Raw genomic sequence first — 21955 nt, 5'->3', positions numbered from 1 at the left:
ATAAATATCATGTTTCGATAATTATTAAATTTGCCCAACGATTAATGCTATTTGTCGCGACATTATTAACACCGCAAACCTCGGTATTTGAACGAACCATGGGAAGGCCGTTGCCCGTTGATCGTAATCGTCCTATCGTTCGTTCCTTCTCCAAGATTCGTACAGCGATTACTCGAGTACGGTACATTTTCAAATCAAAACATTGCGGACACGGTTCGGACCATTTTCGAATTTACGGCGCTACCTGACCTTACCTCCGCCATGGCTACCCTCGTTAGTAGTTTATCGGTAATTTTTCCAAGGTACACAACCCTCTTGAGCTTTGCTGTTTCTCGTGACTGGCCGATCCTCCGGAATCCGATAGGAAAGATTTCCACATTGAACACTCGATAATTGACAAAAGAGCAGAGGCAAGCGTAACGTTAACGTAGCAAGTCAATAGATTCGGATTATCGGTGAAACGTGAAATTTCAAGCTTCGTCGAACCACGAAACTTGGCCGATCAAGAGGAAAATGAATTTTAACACGCGCACAGTCTTTTCGTACCGTTAATTTCAAATACGGTTTTTATCGTACACGATTCGAGCCAAAGTATTTCTATATTTACATCGTGCGATCGACGAATAGAAGGACGAATGCACGCGTCAATCTTTAACGCGAGAGTAAACTGACGTTTAATTTTATGCGACGAAGAACCCATGAATTATTAATTGCGAGCAAAGAGAGTTCATTCGTCAAAATCAACGTTCCTCTTCGCGATCCATTTCCCTCTGGTTTGATACGCGCGCAGTTATGTCACGTAATTAATTGCATTGTAAAAATTATTATATTATTCCACCGTAATTCAATTGCGATTTTATCAGCGAATTAAGCACACGTATTATAAATCCCATTTTCCATTGTTTTCGCCTCCGATTAATTAAAAATTTAATAAACGTTACGTAAGAAGAAAATGGTATTGATCAACGCGATACGGGACGGAATATTAAAATTAAACGTGATTCGTACGACTTTATCATAGGACGGAAAAGTATTTTCCTTTCAGAGACCATTCCCCTCGATTAATAATCGTTACGATATTAAAGCGTTTCTGTCCCGTGGGCATTTCCCGCATACCAACGAACAGAGACCAATGTTTCTTTCAACGCGACGAAAAGTCCAAAGAGGAAAGAAAATTCTGTCCTAAAGTTCGAGTCAGCCTTTAACGCCGTAACGTCACGCACTGTCGATTTCGCGTGGATGTAACGCGACTAACTGAAAATTACAACCGCGTTACGTCCGAGAAAGTTGACGGTATTTGGCTATCGGCACGCGAACATTCCGGGGTTCGCGTAATCCGCTGAAATCCATCGTTGACCGAATTAACAAGCGGAGCAGCCGAAATGATAGGACGGAACTGTTGGCGGCGGAGAACGGAGCAGCGGCGAGGGTGAGAAGAAAAAAGAGAAAGACGTCTGGGTACGGGGCCTTAGGGGAGGGAGGGCGGGAGGGCGGCGAGGGAAGGCAAGGCACAAAACCTACCACGGCTACGGATTAAGGCTTTCTTCCGCGCTGAGGCGCCCGGAGCAACCGATTGACCTCCATATTCTCGGCTGCCTGAACCGGGAGCAGTTCTGAGCCGCTTAAGTAGGTAGGATTTGCTTTCCTGCAGCGACGAGTGCCTCGCTGAGCTGAGCTCTTTTACGCGAGCACAAGGCGCCACCTCGTGTTTTTTCCTGTTTTCTTGAGCGCGTAACCGCCGACGAGCTTGCTCGTCGCTGAACTTTGATTTATCCACGCGCGTTACCGCGTGCTCGCGGCAAGTTAAAAAATGGCACGATCGGAGTCGCGTGGTCGCGACTGTCGCGTCAACCGCAAGCGAAATTTCGTTGGAAAAAAGACGCGATCGCGCGTGACACGATCTCTAGATCGATCGACGGTTCGTCCGACGAATAACGGCGACGAAGGAAACGCTTGGGAATTAAAAGTCGCTTTACACGTGGCGAAGTTTCAATAAAGTCTGATTTGCGATTCTTGGAATCTGCAGGTTTTCATTGATTTATGTTTGGAGAATGGTCGATCACGCCCATACGCTGCTACGCGTTTTCAAGATATCGTTCATTCATCGATCTTCGTGTTTATGACTTTCGTAGGTTTATATTCGAACGGTTTATGCAAAGTTTATCTCTTGGCGGAATTGTAAAATACACGTAAAACACGAGCAATATATATTTATATTTTGTTCGCGATCATTTCGATATTTTTTATATTGCCAGTATGGAACTTGGCGTGTCCATAAATTGAAAAAGGAAAAAACCGACGAAAGATTCGACCAAATGCATCGAATTGCCCGCGTAATCGAATGAAGCATGAGCCCCAGAAGTTTAATTATTCGAACCGGCTGCCAATAAATTTCGTTAAATCGCGTCGTAATTTTACAGTCATGCGAGAAAATCGTGAAACTCCACGTTTATACATTATACATTCTCGTTCTTTATCTACAGCTCGGTCGTTCTAAAATGATCGAAAGCACGGGATCGCATTTTTTACACAAAATCTAAAGACAAAAATATGTTAATTCGAACGATTCCAAGGACTCTCGGAATTCGTATATTGATCATCTCGATACGCTTCTACGTCCAAGTAAAAATCCTCCCGACTTCTCTGGGATTCCGTACTCGCGTATTACGAGCCGCGAACGGCCAATAAACACCGGATAATTGTACAAAAATTGGAATCCAAGTTTCGCAATTATGCAGATGTAGAAAACAATTTTTTAGAACCGCGAAACGTAGGAGAGGACAAGGCGAGTGAAAGAGAAAGAGCGACCGAGAACCAAAGCGTTCGACGACGTATCAAGGCCCGCGACAAGCTGACATTTTTAACCCAAAGAATCCAACTTTCTTATTCTCGATCCAATGAGACTTTTACCAACCTGCTCGTTACGTTTCTCTCATTAGGACTGCACCAAACGCGATATAATTTGGAGCGCATTTGCTCGCTCGATAAAGGATAATTAACTACGATATCGGTAAGGAAATATAATTCGAGTTATATCGTGTTTGATCTCGTTTTAATCGGAAGGGTCCTGTAAACACTTTGATAAAAATGTCATTTAACGAGGAAAGTAAAACGTAAAGATTATCAATAAATTTCGCTCTTGATTTAGTACATTTTCTTTGCACCTTAGTCATCGTCTCATTTTTCTTTCTTTTTCCTTCTCCTTCCTGCGCGACTGTCCAGTGTTTTCCGATCGATCATATCGATACGTATTTGCATAGAAATTCCGCATATATTACGAACGGCCAATGTACAAATCGTTCGATCTGCGTACTAAAGGAGGACCGACGAGTGGACTATCGAAAAATCAACATGGCAAAACGCGTCCACGCGTATAATATCGCCTATGTATATATTTCTTCGTAACAGTCACCGCTTTTGGCGAGACTTTACTTGAAATCGGCGATGCTTCGCGCACAGATCGCCTGGTCGAAAGTGATTCAAAGTGGAGATGGAATCTTGACTTGGTAGATTTTCGAAGCAACAGCTTCGAGAACAGCGACATAAATAAAATTACGCGGCAAGAATCTTTTACAAACTCGGACGAGCGTTTGAAATATTTTCAAACTTCCTCTGGGAATTTTCTTCCGAGGCTCCGTATGAAAATTAGCCGCGCGCGACGTATCGCGATCTACGTAGACGAGCGTACTCGTCTAACGCGTCCACGCGATCGACTGGCGTTGCAGCGAAATTTTCATCCGGCGTCCGTTCGAGCCGAGTTTCGTCTCGTTGCAGCTTCTTCTCCGGCGTGAAACTTTCGCCGGTGGTGAAGCAACCCCGAGCGAAGAAGCGGCGCACAACAAGCTCGTCGGATTTTTCAACACGGCGAAAATTACTGGATCGAACGGGGCTGGTGAAATGGCTGCTCCTCGAACGTTTCCAAGTTTATACGTACGAGGGACTGGTGAATTATTACGCAGGGTTCACATGGCTTCGACACTCGAAGCAGTTCGAAAGGGAACGACGAACAGAAGGGAAAGGAGAGAGAGAGAGAGAGAGAGAGAGGAAAGAGACCGAAGCACAGAGCAAAGGGAGCATCTGCCCGGGATGCATTCGGCGCTGATAGCTTTGTCGGCTTCTCGCTCGTACACGCTCGTACGCGCTGAGCCGCTTAAGAGGCCTCCTCTTCGTCCTCTTCCTTCTTCGCCGGCGTTGCTACACGCTTCACAAAGCAGCATTGTATGTATATGGCTGAGTGGAATACGTATAAGTAGTTATAAATATACGGGGTGGGTGTAGGTGAACGAGTGGCCGCGAGTTTGAGAAAGAAGGGTGGGTTTTACGCGCTGAAATAATGCCAGCAGTATGGATAGGTTGTTTACGAGATGGATATTAATTATTGGCGGTGTCTGAAGGTAAATCGTGGACAGAGGGAGCAGCGACGCACGAAAGGGGGTTGTTTAGGTTTTTTAAAGGGCGGTAGCGAGGGAAGCGGTCGAGGTTCGTTGCCTCGACGCGGGTTTTCTTTAGATCGCGAAGCTCGTGACGATGGAGAAACCAATGGTGGAAAATTAGCACGGTAGCTTCGATACGTGTTTTAACCTAATTTGAATCTTATTCGAATCGATCGTTGAATTTCTTCTCGAACGAAGGTTTGCCGACAGAGACGCGGTAAATCGTCGAGCCGTAGAAACGTGTTCCGCGTTCACGGTTAATCCGCGATCACTGCGTCTTACTCTTCGCGGTTATTACTCGCGTCTGCGGTACCTTTTCTCTACTCGAAACGATTTTCCAGCAAATTAAAGTTTTTACAGAATCGACGATACTCGAAAGAAAAACAGCCCTTCCGACCGTCTCTTTGTTAATCTGTCGCTTAAGAGTATGCACGCTTTGTTCCTCGTACAGTTTCTGGCAATTTTTTATCCTAAATAATATATTATTTGCTCGTATCTACGCGAGCAGAACAGCGGAATATCAGAAGGTGTTTTACAGTTTCGTGAAATATACAGGTAATGAGAATCGCGTTCGCGAATGGAAAATATTCATATTCAGGCTGCGCCGTACTACGATGAATTCTCGTCCACGACACCGTAACAAAATCGGAGGAAAACGTAAATGAAAGGAGAAGGGAGAAAAGTGGGAGGTTGCCGACAATGGACAGACTAAACGTACCGAGATCCGTTCACGCCTCGACGTACGGATTAGCCTGATGCGCGTGATCGGTGAACCGCAGAAGATCGTCCTTTTTTCGAAGGGCAAATCACGCTTGGCCACTTCGAGGCTGCTCTTTTTTGCGTAACCGTGTTTCGAGCAGCGCTTGCGGAGGAATTTTTGTTCGAACGACGTGAACATCCGCGTCTAATATCTGCACGGTCGAATACGTATTTCCTAACACACAGCTTTCTTTCCTTGTTAGTATCGCAGGCATGCGAGAAAATTTGACTAAAAACGTCGAAAAATGAGGGAAGATGTATAATTTGTACGTCAGGCGTGTAAGGAAGAAGAAAGAAGGATCCTGTTCTCGTCCTGTTCGATGCATGGGGAATTATAATAACATAGACAAATTAGAAAAATAACGTTGCTTAGTTTTGGTAGTTGTCGATGGTGATGTTTATCAGTTTTAAAATCAGGCGGTAAATCAATTTTCCACGCTAAGATAAAACGTCAGCAGGTAGCGATAAGAGAATTCGATAATTAAATTAATGATCGATCCGCGAGAGTGCGCATCTTACCACAGAACGCGAATTTAAAGATTATACGATCGTCGTCATATTAATTGCCACGTTACATTTTCAACAATTATCAAAGCGCGTACAATTCATCGAAACCGATGCAATTACGATTTTTACTGTAATTTTTGCTTGATATCGCGCTACGTGTACAGGCTGAGTTTCCTAACACGACGACTTAAGATCGCTCGTAAGTTATTCGAAATTTATAGGAAAAAATATTTCAAACAAAAGTTGCATGGTGTCTAGGGAGACATTTTCGCTTGCTTGCTTCCTTAGCGAGATATTACGGTCACCTTTGGTCTTTTAAATGGGACGTCCAACATTTTTTCGCAAATTCGGATAAATCGTCGAATTTTGCGTAAAAAAGCGTTACACAAAGTGAGACGTTAAAGTCTTGCCGAGGAGGACGCTACACGTTTTCAAGGTGTCACAGCATTACGATCTCCGGTAACAGTGAAAAATACGATACGACGAATGCTTATGGCCTTTCTAGTCGATTTGCGATTAGATACGTCTGTGAAGCATGTAATCGTAATAATTTACCTATTACATACTATAAATGTTAATAAGATACCAAAGCGTTCGATACCAAAGTGTAAGACGCGTCGCGTTTATAGGTAGATGCGCTATTATCGATTTATCTTCCCATTTTCCAGTGATTTAGCGTGTTCGTTGAATCGTCTGGCTCGCGCAACAGAAACCGAAACATCGTTCAAAGATACAACGCCCATTTTTGTTACTCGTCTACTTGAACTAACGAAAGGAATCGCGATTTCCACCGGTTTCGAATCTACGTTCCGTTTCAGACGCAGCCTGCTCCAGTTTAGGATATTTTCGCGAAAAAGCGCGTCGGCCTGCACGCAGCATCCGGTCGGTTTGTTTTCCAATTCTCTTTATTTCGAATGCGTCGATAAATCGATCGACCGATTAATCGCCGTGCAATCGGATTAAACGATCAGCGAAAGTCTGCAAATTGTAGGTTCGCGTGGAGTATATAGTTCTGGGAAACGTATTTCGACGTAGATATCGTTAGAAAAATTAGTATTTAGTTTCAGAGCGAAGACAAGGCTAGAGCGAAGACAGGAGGTAGAGTAAGAATAGAAAGCTTGGAAAGCTACGATTCGCTCGCATTGCAAAGCGTTTCATCGAGACGATGACAGGCAGGTAGGTTGAGAATGGAAGAGAATTTCACTTTTGCGCGGCTGTAGAACGTTCAACGTTGTTAATGACGCATCCTCTTTAATAACTCGGTCTATACGTAAACGATTGCACGTGATTAAGGCAAATCGACTATCTGAAATATCGTAGCACAAGCTGCGCGTACGAGTTCTATGACGTTTCAAAATCGAGCAAAGCGATTGTGCGTCTTAGGCATTCGAATAAAGGCAACATCGCCTTGCGATATCTGGTAAAAAATAAAAAAATATAAAAATTAGGCGATATTTAAACGTCTGTCGCGAACGTGCGACAAACAAACGTCATTTACGAAAACTCGAAGCGAACTTTCGGCCAAAGATGTTCAACGTTTCGATAGAGGAGAACTACATTCGTCGAATATTTCGTACGAAGAAGCTCGAAGCGACGCGCACCGATCATCAAATTCGGCAACGTACGATCGAAGGAAACACGAGCGACGAGGAAGACGGATGGAAAGCCGGGGCGTTCGAACAGCTCGGGGAAACAAAGGATTGAAAGCGCGCGGCGAATCGATAAAACGGTAAGATATTCGCAATCGCGCGGCAAAGAACACAAGAAGAAGAAAGAAACTCGTTTAAAAGCAAAAAGCTACGAAACCTTCGTCGGTACCGAGATCTTTCCGCGGGAAAGAGCGAACGGTACGAACGTCAAAGGAAAATTCAACGAAGAAAAGAAAAAAAAAGAAACAGGAAACGACCAGGCAGACGTATAAAAAAGGTAGGGAGCGTAGACAGCGGTGAAAACTCGGCGGTGATAACGGGCCTCGCGAACCCGTGGAAAGAACCAGTCTAAATCGTAAAGTGGAAGAAAAAATCGCGAGATGGACGTACGCGGCAGAAACTGACGAAGTAAACGATGTTGCGCGAACAGCGGCGTAGCATCTTTTGGTGGCCGTTTGAACGAGTATCGCGTAGAGAAGCGGAGAAGAAGCGAGTCGGGGAAGCGATCGGTCGGTCGCGAAGCTGGAGGACCGGCAGGCGCGGCACGGCACGGCACGGCGCGGCGGCGGTGACGGTGGCGGCGGCGGTGGTAGTGGTGGCGGCGGTGTCGGTGGCGGTGGTGGTCGACGTAGGAGAGCCAAGAGCGAGAGGACGGGAGAAAGAGGCGAGATAAAAGAAGAGGAGAGGGTAGGTACGAATCGATTAGGTCTGTCGGCCATTTTGTTGGCGGCTCGAGCCGGCCAAGTGTCCCACAGCTGCCCCCAGGAGGCGTGGAAGCGACAGAGTCGACTCCACCGGGAGAACGAATAGCTCGACGTCGGCGTGGAATCGAGGCTCGAATTCTCGCCAGCGGATAGGACGTGGATGAGCGGATCGAGTGGTGGGACTGAAATCGGAGTGGGGTCGAAAAGGTCGACCTCGAAGGTGGGGGCATCGGCTGGTTAGGTTGGGTTCTATAGGAACCTAACCGGCAGTCAGTGCCTCCTAGGGCCCCGCGCCGTCAGTCTCGTTGGTGTTGCGTCGTGTAACGTGTCCTCTCTTTCTCTCTTTTTTCTCTCTCTCCTCCTTTTTCTTCCTCGAGCCCTCTCCCTCTCTCCTTTCCATCCCCTTTCCCTCGTGCGTATATACTTTTTATTTTTCTTTTTTTTTTTGCTCGTCGTCACGATCAACGCCGTCATTGTCGGCCGCGAGTGATAAGGAAATAATAATTGCACACACGTGCCACTTTCCACGTTTCTCGTCTCTGACGGATGCCGCGCATTCGGCACTTTCTGTCGGACCACGCTCGTCGTTCTCATTAATGGGATAGCACAACCGACCTTCCGCTCCGCAAGACTTCTCCACGAGATCGACTAAACGGCACTTCGGATTCGGTCGAGCCGTAGGTCCACGAAGAACGATTCTTTACCGTGGCACGAAATCGACGGAGTGAAGAGTCTCGGGGTGCCTGGACCGGTGATCCGCGTAGCGATATTGAAACAACGTCTCCGTCTCAACGGCTGGTTAAGAGAGTTACGCAGAGACAGAACGTTTACGTGACAGAATGTTTATGTGACAGAAGCACGCTCGAAGGATCGAAGATCGCAATAGCCGTCAGACGATACCGCAAACGCCCAAGGAATTTATCGAGAAAAGTAATTTGTGCCGATAACATCTGTGCTTCTCGGTAGTAGTAATCGTTTTCGAGAGAATCGCGGGCAAATATCGACCAGGGTAAGATGCAAAGGACGTCGTTCGCCCGGAAGATCGCAAAATGGCGTGGGCTCCGGTGAGCTATCGCTGCGAATGCGAATCTTCTCGCTGAAACCGTACAAACCCGATTCGATTCGTTCGTTCCGTGGACGAGTGGCTGTGAAAACGAAATTCCACGACCAACATGGCTGCGAGGGAATTCGCGCGATAACCAAAGTGCGAGACACAGCGAGTAACGTGAAATTTCAGGAATTCCACGAGCTACTACGGTTGTTCTGCGGCGGATTCTGTCGATAGCCGGTGGAAATGCTCGAGAATGAAACTACGAATATTTGTCGCGACTGACACGTGCAATTGCCAACCGGACGACGCTGCTGGATCGGTGAAAGCGGGCCAGAAGCGAAAGAAACTGAACTGAATTTTGTCAGAACGCAGCCGATTCGTCCGAATACCTTGGACTCGAGCGCAGACTGGAAATATTCGTTCTTGAACGAATTCGTGTGTCGTTCGACCAACGAATCGAATGTCGTAACTTTGTAAAAAAAAAAAAAAGAAGTGGTTTCCGGTTCGTTTCGCGAGTCGACGATTCCCTCGGTGGACTTGATCGGGAAGGAAGAGAGAGTCGGTTCGAACGTCGAGGTCGAGACTTTAGTCAAATTCTGTATAGAAAAGTAAGTACGGCCGACGGTCGTACTTGGCACGAAGGCCTCAAGATTGCTCGAAAATCGTCGAGAGAGGTGCGCAGGGCAGGAAGAGCGATGGAAATCGGGGGTGCAGCGATGCAGAGGATGGCCGCTGCCGGAGGGCCCGGGCCTCTCAGCCTTCAGGGCCCTCCAAGGTCAGTGAAAATCTCACCCGTTAACATACAGGACGAGCCCGGTGACCTCACTTCTCAGAGTACGTATACCATCAAACGTATTTTTATAATTTGCTCGGATTACGCCATAGATTCTTGCGATTTATTTACGATTGGTAGAAAAATGAAATAGCTTTAAAAATCCCATCTGTTCGATGTATTTAAATGCGCTGTTGGTCAATGCGCGATGCGATATCACTGTAAATTTGTTATACAGATACATTTACACACAGGTTGCGCAATTTTTTATCTCAACAAACTGTTTGAATATTTTTACCTTTTATTTGCTCTGCGCTTCGTCTTCGCGTGGTCGACTAATTAGGAAAAAAAAAAAAAAGAAAAAGAAAAATCTAGGTAGATTTGAATAGTTCGTTGAAACGGGGCTTCTGAAATTGTCCTTCGATCTACGTTAATATTGTAACCTTCGTCCTATTTTGAAAATCTGTAACAGCAAAATAACCGAGTCACGCTGCAAAAATAAAGCGGCTAAACGATATTTTAGCACAACCAATGGAATTCAAAGACACGTTGGAACGATAAGAAGGTGCATCAAACGCTAAATCGATCGTGATTTCTCTAATATTTACATAGATACGTAGCTTCGTTGAAACGACTAAAATGCATAGTAATAATCGTATCGTTGAAGTAACAGCTATGCGGTAATTAGAAACGTTTGCAACCATCGTCTGAAACTTTTTATAGTAAATCCCTCGATGTTCGACGTTTCAAAGATTTCGGATAAAATACAACGGTAAACAAATAGTACGTGTTATTCATTTTCGGGCATTACGACGTGAAAATAATGCGTCGCATAACGGGAATTTGGTAACGAAGATCGGGTCAAAGATTTTCCCTTTGCATTCTCCTTGTACTTTTGTAAAATTCCAATAAAATAGAATTTATAAATTATTCGTGTGCAATGCTTACGACGAGCAAATTTGATGGAACTAAATCGTCACGATACGAGCCTGTTACCTGTCTTGCTTACGTTCTGGCTGCGAGTTTTCCATTCGCAAAAAGAACAAGCTTCGTATCGCTTTCGATTATTCTTAACGCCCTTTGATCGCGCTTAACGAATTATCAACGCGATACTGTTAAATTATTTCGCGAAATAACATTTCCCTGTCGCCGTTCAATGGCGTACATCGTCGTGGAAACGTTGCGATTCGTCCGGCAAAATAGCGACGGTTCGCTTTGCTAATAGCGTACGTAGAAATTGTCAAAACAGATCGCGAATTCGCGTACGGCTGAATCGAACGAAACGCAACGCAACCGGCCGTCGCGTGGCGCGTCGCTCGAAACTTTGCCATCGAGCTGCGACGAATTTCCTTCGATGTTCGTTCGGGATTGATTAACTTTATCCCGTGCTCGTCGATTCCGACGTGTTTCCTAGTTTCACGAGTATCGGTGTTTTTGAAAATTGAAAAGACGTTTAGAAAATCGACTTTGCGTCTGGATAGTTCTCGTTCGTAAGTTACGAACGTGGAATCGACAGCGCGATAGTACGCTGGCTCGTCTACGTTGTCGATCGTTCGCGATGCCATTCCTCGAGTCTGATCGTTCACGGAAGAATCGTCAGCGATTTTGGAGCAGTACCGACGCGAGGAATGTTTCGGTATTCGGCAAGGAAACAGCGGAGGCTGGACTTGTCGGTGGTTGAACTTTAAATAGCAACGTCAGTGGTCGCCTTGCTAGCTACGGATTCGATACTCTTTGCAATTAGCCGAAATGTCGAAGTGGTCACCGTCTCCAGGAAAACTGTACATCTGGTCTTTTCAGTTTTCTCAAGCACTGAAGTCATCGACAGCGTATAAACAATAGACTGGAACGAAGGCAGACCATAGGCAGTAGACAGGCGACGATCGCTTCGGGGCTTTCAGTTATAGGGTAACGCTGTTAGCGCGCGGATCGGGACCATCTCAAATTATATTCCTCCACTTGTACTTACGCTTCTGTGTTAAAATATTTTGTCTACTTTACAATTTATCCACGCGTTCCTCTGTTCATACGACTAATAATCTCGACACGAAAAATGCTAGAAACGAAGGTTTGCGCAAATACGAAAGAACGGGCGATGGTCTCGTTAGAAATTGCAAACGTTTGAATTCGTTGAAACGAGGGCGAGATATTACCAGGAGGACCGTAAATCGCGTTGATCTCGGACGAATACGAAAAGAGGCGAGGAGAAATCACGGTGAAACGATCGGGATAGAAAGCGATCGAAAACCTGGAAGAATTATTTCGATTAAAATGCGTTTTATCGACGGTGATTGTCGTTGTTGTACGAGGCGAAGCGACGCGACGATCCGTTTATCCATGTATAGATAATATCGCGATATCGAATGAAACCGGGATCCATCAATTAGAATATTTTCCGGAAATTTTGATGCGAGTGGAGGCCAGGCATCGTTCAATCCGATTACCGGTTTCCCATGTTGCTATGTATAAAATATGCACCGACGCAAATTTGCTTGGCCCGGTGTTTTCTACGATTTCGCGTGGCTGTCATGTCCGCGTAATAGCCTTACGTGTTTGACAAAAACAATTTAGCGAAACGCGCGAAATAAAATGGGGATCCTGCTGAATAATTCGTATTTGCAAATTTTCAGCTTCGTGACATGCACGAAATTGAAACCGTGGAAATTTCGTGCGTTGTAATTTTTAATAACGAAAAGTGATACGGTAACGAGGGTTGTGAAATTTTATCGTTCCACCATTTGTAACTTAACGCGACAGCATGTGAATAACGGTTGAAAATAATGGCAGATTCGTTGCTCGGCGGAATATTTTTGCACGAACGTTACAAAGAGTTTCGATCGCTAATTTTGCTCACAATGGAACCTCTATTACGCGCACGTTTTAGCGATCCAACGATTCGCCCTGCTTCGAGATTTTACTACTCGAACGCGGTTTCTTCTCCGAGATACCAACGATTATACTACACTCGCCGTTGAAAAATTCAGCCACTGTGTCAACCGTGGTCTTCGCGTCTGAAACTTTCACAATGGCTCGTTGTTTTCTTATGGCCTTAAGATTCGCGCTGCTAGAAACGCTTACGTTCTCGAAGAATTCGGACAAAGTGCAGAAAATTTGCGAACGCGTCGTTTCCCTGTGTTGTCCGCTAACGATACAAACGCGATAAACTTTCGAGAGATATCTGGTTAAAAAAGGGAAGACTCGCGTTACCGTAACGCGACGTAAAATCGTAGCGGTGACAGGAAAGATGAAAAAAAAAAAGAAAAAAGAAAAAAGAAAATCAGATTCGCGTTTAAACGATTCGGTTTAAGATCTGAAAGAGTTGATCGACAAAACTCGACCCCGTACGTGCATCCTCCAATCAGATAATTCGCTAACACGATCTCATAGCCGCAGAATATTCAGTAGCAAACAACGATTCCACGATAACTTACTACCGTTTCGACGTTACGTCGTGTTACGCCAGCTTGTTTAACATGTATTTTCCGTGTTTCACCAAGGATTATAGATCTCGTACATCGATCGTAATTACCCTGGCGGAACGTTACATCCAGACGTTTATCTCGCGTAATGGCAGCGCTGTTGCATCGTTTATGAATAAGTCGATGGGCGCTAATAAGTTCAACTTCTACTGCAATTTATCCAAGTGGAATAAACGCGCGTTTCGAACAAGATCGACGCTCCAAGACGTACGATATTTTCTTTTACGGGCACTCTTTTCCATTTGGAGAAAAATAAATTCGACAACGCGAGAGACGCAAGTACGTGAAACGCGTACCTCACGCGCGTCGGTGAACGATGCGCCAGGCGTGTCGCAGATTTTCTTAACGGTGGACGCGTTCCAGCGGTCGGTTTTTCGGACATCTGCCCTCCTTAGTTTCAGTTTGAACGGCGAAAGATAAGAAACGTCGGATGATGCGGAGGAAAAGATGGGCGAAGAAACGTGGCTTTAAAGTAGAGGTAAAGGAGATCGGTTGGAGCGTTTGATTTCGAATAACTATTTAGAGCAGCCCGAAAGACCGCGGTCTTATTGTTAGTTCGAATTCCTTGAATTCACTTCATTTGTTTCTACTTAACTGCCGAATAGCCGGCCGCCGAATCGGTCCGCACGGATGCAATCAGAAATAAACTCAAGCGAATCCGGTCTGTCACCTCGACCGATTTCGCTAGAGACGCGATTTTCAAAATGCTGGAAACCAGCTGCTCTAATCGCGCTTCGTCCGTTATAAATCTTTGAAGCAATTTTCTGGTCGCCGAAATTATAGACCAACGGCTGTTAAAATTCCCAGTTTCTACGCTGGGAATCTCGAAACGCGTATCGTGGAATGCCGAAGGAGAAGCGGCTGTCTGATTTAGACGTAACCTCTCGTGCGCTGCGAATAGTCGAAAAAGACGGTTGAACACACCGGTTGCGACGATCGCAAAGTGGTTATTATTAGGATGTATAAAGTAACCGAATACTTATTTCGTATTATTCTACTTTTCTTTATCGCTTGCAAGTTAAAAATCGCTGGGAATTTTCGTTTCTTCGGCATTCTGCGGTACTACGAAAAAGTAACGAACGACGTTTATAAGATATTCGTGGCATTTGGCAAGCGTGAACGAATATTAACTTTAAAACATATTTAAACAATATATTACAAGCGTACAAATTTATTGAATAAATACAAATCTCAAATCCGTGAACTTCCACTACTGTACAAACAAAACACACATCAATAACGAAGAGTATATTTGATTTCCAGGATATTCATTTTCACCTAGCAACGATTAATACTTTTTCGATTAATACTACTTTTCGTACGATCGTCTCTTTCGTTAAATCGCCTCTGTCTCGTTAACAAAGCTCGCAAAGAAGTCTGAAAATTGTCCTATAGAATAGATGCCTAGCGTAACGCCAAGAGGAAGAAATCGACGATCGATTGTCACCGAATAGAACGCAACTTGCGTCAATTTTAATTAGCGGTTAATACATTTGCATGATTAGACCCTGAAAGTTACGCGGTATCGGCATTCCATGCATCGAAAACTACCACGACATTAATGCTGCGATTTCTCTCTCAATCTCTCTCTCTCTCTCTCTCTCTCTCTTCCTTTCTCTATCTCTCTACCGTTCACCGACACGTATAACTTTACCTGACGTCGACTTTAAATATTTAAATATCCGTCTTTCTGTTCTACCTTTCTTGCTCTCTCTCTCTCTCTTTTTCTTTCTCTCTATCTATTTATCTCTCTCTCTGTCTCGTTTCCATCCGATACCAAACACATAATACGTAGATTGATAAACGAAGGAATAACGCGAAATTAAATTTTTATAACGTACATTGATGGTGAAGTAAAAGATTCGGTAAGGTATGCGTACCGTAGTGACTGGCTCGAGTAATGCATATTCTAGAATCTAGAATGACAAGTATCATGTTGTACATTATCTGGTGTGAATAACATATCGATATATGTACAGCGTATAGTATCAATACTGAATAGCGCATACTACGCAATAATCTGTTATTATATATAGCATAGAGTATAAATAGTATATCTATTATCTCGCATTAGATGCGAACATCATGCTATATTCTAATAGGTATTTCATAGATTTGCTATGTACTTTGCATTGTAAATAGCATACTATCGGTCAATATCGAATCTGTGTGATGTAATATTACGTAGCTCGTAACATAAATAATGTACTGTCGCGGCATATTCCGTGTGAACGATGTACTATGTGCTATCAATTGGCATCAACGAACTATATATTGGCAATAACGATACATTACATATAATAGTACGTACCTATTTGTTATTATTGTTGTACATATATCACGATGATTATATACTATGTACACTTTCCCGCGTAGTTCGTTTCCCATCGTTATTTATTGTTTATCGTTTAGATAAGTTAACGACGTAATCGTCATGAATATAAAAATTCGAAAAATACATATTCAATAGCGTGAGATTTACGAGTCAAAGTGGAAGAAAAATTATTTTAATCGTTTCATCTTTGTTCACCGTAGAGAGAATTTTTTCCGCTAATCGGAAACGAGATTTAATTATCTTCGTTCATCGAGTCGCAAATATTCGGAATGTCTATTTATATAAAAAAGAAAAAACGTAACTATACGGAAAAAAGCGTAAAACCGTCGTTCTTTTGTATCGTTTCCTTTGTTCGAAACAGTCTTTCGTATAATTTACATCGACTGACGTTGCGACAAATTACCAATGACACAGCCTTCGCGTGACATTGTTAAAATAATCTTATACCTACTTATAACTTTGAAACAAATGTCATATACGTAAAATGCGACGTTTTTCGAATAAATTTCGTATCTATATAGAATTTGAATATTTCTCGGCCGAAACATATTTCAGTTTCTTTTGCCTTTTCCAAGAAAGGTGATTCGGCTGTGCAATTAGCTATAGTTAAGATTATTTCACGTTGTCGGTACAATTACACGCGCAACGTGTAGAAACTGGAACTTTCGAAAAGAAAACTGCAACGAAAAACGTTATGGTAGAATAGCACGGTTGGAAGAAACCGAGTTTTGAATTAATTACGAATAATCAACGGTACAAATACATAACCGATTTCTAATTATAATACTAAACTAGTTTATATCGACGATAAGTACAGCAATACTGTAAACAAGCGTATCTATAAAGGTTGAAATAGAGTCACGTGGGGCCACTGCATGATACAATAACGATTACCACATAGTCGTTGCTATAAATATAAACTGATAATCAAAAAATGATCGTTTCCGTATTGTTATTTCGTCGAAATGTAAAGCTGCGATGCGAAGAAAGCGCGGCTGCGGACGCGTATCGTCTTCACCGAATAGTCGTGGAACGACAGAAAAGGTTTCCCGTCGTACGATCTTCGAACGATATATCATAGCGCTGCGACAGTCTTACGATGGAACTATATAATTCTGAATATAATTCTCTAAGACTACTTTTAGGACTACGAGAGTGAATATAAACAGGCGACATTGAATGCGCGAAATTGACATTGCGTTTAAATTTGTCCACGCAAGAAGAAGATCTCGTCTTCTAAATAAAGAAATCGCGGCCACTGCCGGCTGATGCTCGTTGTCGGACAAACCATTCCGAGTAATTCTCAGGAATCATTTAAAAAAACAATTGCAATTAACAAACAATTGCACAAATCGTAGAAACGATAAAATCCGCGTGAAACGACCAACACTCGGATGGAAATGTTCGTAGACGACCGCGTGATATACCGATGAAGGGCACCGTGCGTGTCACGGAGCGCGGCCAGTGCTTAGAAAAGGATAGACGAAGGTTTAGGTGGAAATCATCAGCCGATTAGAGTGCAGATGTTCTCGTACGGAGATTATAAGCCGTTTCCACCCTCTGCAACGTTCTGGCCCAGGGTCCTTGGTCGTATGGGGCCGGTCCAAAGGGAGGAATAGGAATAGCTGGATGGGGTGAGCTTGATTGAATTATCATGAGTGTTTGCGGAACGGCGGCCTGCAATTGAATTAGGCCCGGCTCTTTTTTCTATCGGCGTACGTAGACATCTATCAGTGTCTCTCTAGGAGCCCTTGCTTTTAATGTTAATCAATGCCTTCGCCTCGTTTCACCGGAACGACCGACGTCCCTCTGACTCGCTGCCGTTCTCTAAATAGCGAACGACGCATCGACGAGTCGTACTTGCCACCCTTTGTCACTCTCCTTCTCGATACATATTTTATCCCACTTTTCTCTATTTTATCTTCTCGTATCTTTTTATACTTTTGCTCTACGCTTCGTTTACACTTGTTAGCCACACTGTGTATACATATAGCTATCTGCGATACAGGGTGGGGCGATAATCGTAGTACAAGCGGACAAGGGGGTGATCATACGCGAACAAACAAATTGCAAATATGGAATAGAAGCTTTTCGCCTGACTCTTCGCCCGCTCTTCCGAGCAGATCGAGTTTGGACATTTGTCAAGTATACTTCGAATCGGTTAAATACTACAGCTGAGTAAACGATGCACAGGAGGTTGTACAAGGAAATAAGGCAAAGAACGTGAAATAAAATTTGTCCGTTTGAGGCTTCGTTCTCGAGGAAGTAAAGTTTAAACGCGTTTAATCGCGAGTTGGTCTTGTACGCGCGTATGATACATTTCCAAAACGTCTTGCGGACAAATTCCGTTTCACGTTTTTCGCTGATCTCCGAACCTGGTTCAAACCCCCGTCGATTATTTGCTCTTGTTCAGTCCGGAACTAGGCAAATTGAAACACACTCGTCGAATCTTCAAGGTGGATTTTCTCAAAAACATCAAGCATCAAACGAACGAAACGTTGTACCAAGCTTTTTCCTTATTTTTTCACGTGGAGTCATCGCCCCGCTGCGTACAAAGTAACTCGTTTCGTCGTTCCCATCCTGCGAGTTTGTCAACTCCGACGAATAACCGCGTAGCTACAAAATAGCTCTGGATAAAAATGTTTCTTGGCCCGTTCGAAATTCCTGCTCTGAAAATCGTTGATCAGGTCGACGTTCGTTTTACGGCAGAAGGTACCTTCCTTTTATCGCACGTTGCGCATAAAGTCCGTGAGAACAAATTACACCTTTGCTCGAAACTGTCGATAAAAAAATGTTGTTAAAAAAAGTGAGAGGTCGTTGTAAAAAGGAAATAAAAGACGCGTGTGACGGCGATCGTGACTCCTAGCGATACATTGGAACATGTCTAACGTACGTTTGGCACGATGCCTCCTGTTGCAAGAGTCGATCGTAACGAGAAAGAAGAAAGGTAGATTTCGAAATGGAAAACGCTAATTCTCCGTTAAATAATTCTGCAAAATCTAAGTACAACGAAGTGGCGACGTGTTACGTTGGAGTAGTACCGCGAAATAAAAGCAAAACGAAATAGAAATATTATCGTACGCTATGCTATTTTAACTCCTCCTTCGTTCGATGTTAGAAACGCTTACATCGAACCTGTTCAAATTTTCTACTTCATTGACGCGATGATAAACCTTCGGGATAATCGAGTCTTTTTTCGACGTCATCGCGTCTATATCGAATTAAACCGTCTGCCAGAGCGATGAAATCTGGCGAACAACGCGATAATCTGTGTTCGTCGTGCGATTTCGAAATCCGTTATTTTTCGTGAAAATCGGATTTCCTTCGTGCTAATTCGAGAAATCGGTTGCTCGGAGAAACGAAACAGAGATCTTTTTTCGCTCTGCGTGCACATCAACTTTTATTATCTCGATAACGTAATTCTTTGTCAATGGAAAATGTATAATATCGATGGGAATAAAGAAATCAAGCAGAGTGTAACGAGAAAATAAGAATATTTCTATTCGTTGAAAATTCAGAAATACTCGCGTATCTGCGAGTAACGTTCATTTTAATGAGATACATCAGCGTGTACGTATAAAATAGTCGATTTGCTTCGATGATCTAAGAATAATCTCCGAACGATTGATTAAGAACACTTACGATAAGATTTGAAGTAGAAAGAAACTGGCACCGTTTTACTGACAAATCTAAAACGAAATATAAGAGTATCGTATTATCTTTATATACACGTTCGATTTAACATTTAATTTGTTAGCACTGTCGTTGGCTCTAGCAGTTCTTTAGCAATGATAATATTCGTTTCGCGTTGTATTTTCCTGTCGCGTAAAACAGAAAAATCGCCTAATTAAAAACCCACTCCCCCCCATTCGTAAATTAACAAATCGAATCCACAAATATTCGTTAGGAACAGTATATCGAGGAAATAGTACGTCGTACGATACTTCCAAAGTTCAATCTATTACGTCAAATCGAGCGATGATTGGACATAAATGAGAAACCAGCCGAAACTTTGACTCTACCCAAAGTACGTACTTGTCTGTTCGAAAAAAAAAAGAGAAAAAGAAAAAACAGAGAATTAATCGTGACGTCTGATCGAAGTCGAGGATGAGATTCTTGTCACTTATCGGACAGTCAGTCAATTCGTCAACCTGATAACAGCGATGTTATCGAGCGTCCGATACTGGAAATACTTTTTCCTTGGAAGCGGTGCGTCTTTGATCTGCCGAAAGCACCGATTTCTCCACGGCATTCGTAATACGCGAAGGATGTCTCCGATTATCGATAACTCTGTGTACAAAACGATTAGACACTACAAATCGAGAAATGTCGTTTTTTTCCATATCGAAGATTATGTGAACGAGCCAGCGATTTCATCGTTCTGTTATTCCAATAATCCCGGGATATACACACTTCCGTCAATATCCATATAATTTGGAAATATTAGGAAACATTAAGAAGGGTAAAGGGTACTCGTATGTACAGCTTTTCAATTCTATCGAATTAACAGTCAGCGATAGTCGTTTGCGAACGATCGCGTCAACTTCTTCAACTTCGCGTTCAACTTCTCTACAACTTATACTTCGTACGTTTTTGCTCGATCTTTTCGAAACACGTGGCGCAACGTCGAATGATCTTTCTCGGCGAGAAGAAGAAGCGAACGTGGCAGATCTCGCAGCTCGTTCTTCCCGGGTTTTTAGTAAAATCTTGGAAATTGTCGACTGGAAATTTCATCGAGTCAACAGCGAACGAAGGGAAGAAAAGCAAGCCAAGTCATAGCCTCGTATCTACGTGCGGTGTACGAGAAAAGGAAAGGAAATGAAACGGAAGGACGATGGTTCGTGCTCGTTAAAAGCAACTAATGACAGGACCAAATCGATTGCGTGTCGTAAACCCGGAGCCTGGCGCCGGCGTTCGGGCCCGGAAAGCTCGGTTTACAATGGCCGCAGCAAAGAAGGTCGCGGCTGGCGGGAGTCTCGTCAGGCCTTCTGGACATCGTTCTCTCAAAAACAGGCAAATGGCCCGCCGATGACCATAAGCTGTAAAACCGTGTCGGGATACCGGTCGATGAGCCATCGTCAAGGTCTGCGCCTTGTCAGGATAGCTAATTTCGTAGGGAGAATTAGGAAGCCGACCCTTACGCTCGTGGATACTACTGTGTAATCACGCGGAACCAGACGCGACCAACATTCGGCCACGAATGTCATTTGGTATCGCTGCCGAGCATGTAGCTCGGTAATTTGTTGGGTGCTTTCGACCGATCGAACAAGATGCCAGCTTTGGCAAATTTTCGTCCCCCCTCCCTCCGACCTTTGAATAAATTTCTTCGCGCGTCTTTTCGCTATCTTCCTTCGTCGAGCGACGAATGCTTCGCTTCGCCGGTTTGTACGTTTGCACGAAAACCATCTGTGCTCTCTCCGAGGCTGCATTTTTTCACGAGATGGAGCGAGTCTGGAAGTTGCTCCGAGCGGGCACAGAATGCAAATCATAACGGCAACTTTAAGAATATTCGAAAGGATATGTAGGTAAGTGGTACGTAGATATCGTACGTAAGTAGGCGCGTACGTTAGTTTGGTAGTAGGTTTCGAAACATAGAGCGAGCATTCGGTTTACATACGGCTAGTATTTCATCCACGGAAGCGAACAATTTGATTTTTTAACGTTAAATGTGATTTTCTGATGGATTTAGACGCGGCGGGAAAATATTTATATTACGTTGGAAACTGAACTAGTCGTTGGTATTTTGATCTTCGCTACTTTCTTTCTCGCGTCTCGTTACCTTCGATGAATTATAACCAAAAGAACCTTTCGAATAGTCGTAATTTTCTTACTGCAAAAGTACGTAACCGAGCCGCGTTTAAAATCATCGTGGTTTTACCTGCTTGATTTTATGCGCCATAAAATACTTCGGAACTCGGATCATTAAAATATCATAATTTTATGACGGATTACTGTATCGTATTGGAATAAGATACATCTGTAGATACGTGCGACTCGTGATCGTTTAGGAAGAGAACGTAAGAACCTCCTTAATCTCGGTGTTCAATAAAAATTACTTTATCAGTTTCTTTTATTCATTTTCCTGGGCTATCGGCAGCTGTAAACTATCCTACTCGTAAAAATTTGAAATCTATCCTTGGGGTCGATGTTTTCGCAACCAATCGCGTCGATTATGTTACCGTATCGCAAGATTTCGTTAAATTTTCGCCAAAACTTCGTAGGATCGGAAAGATCGGTGCCTGAGTTTTTATTTCCATCGACTGGAA

General features: G+C 43.6%; 1 protein-coding gene across 1 annotated transcript in view; it reads left to right on the top strand.

The window, feature by feature from the left end:
* Positions 1 to 9798: 9798 nt before the first annotated feature.
* LOC117216818 (insulin gene enhancer protein ISL-1) overlaps positions 9799 to 21955 on the top strand; it is a 31935-nt gene continuing 19778 nt past the window's right edge. Inside the window, exon 1 of the mRNA XM_033463879.1 lies at positions 9799 to 9937. Within this exon, the coding sequence (XP_033319770.1) occupies positions 9799 to 9937 (139 nt within the window). The remainder of the gene's footprint in view (positions 9938 to 21955) is intronic.

This window comes from Bombus bifarius, unplaced genomic scaffold, assembly GCF_011952205.1.
Source record: "Bombus bifarius isolate JDL3187 unplaced genomic scaffold, Bbif_JDL3187 scf7180000007973, whole genome shotgun sequence".
Taxonomy (NCBI): Eukaryota; Metazoa; Arthropoda; class Insecta; order Hymenoptera; family Apidae; genus Bombus; species Bombus bifarius.
The sequence above is the reverse complement of the archived record's forward strand: the minus strand, read 5'-3'. Positions and strand labels throughout refer to the sequence as shown.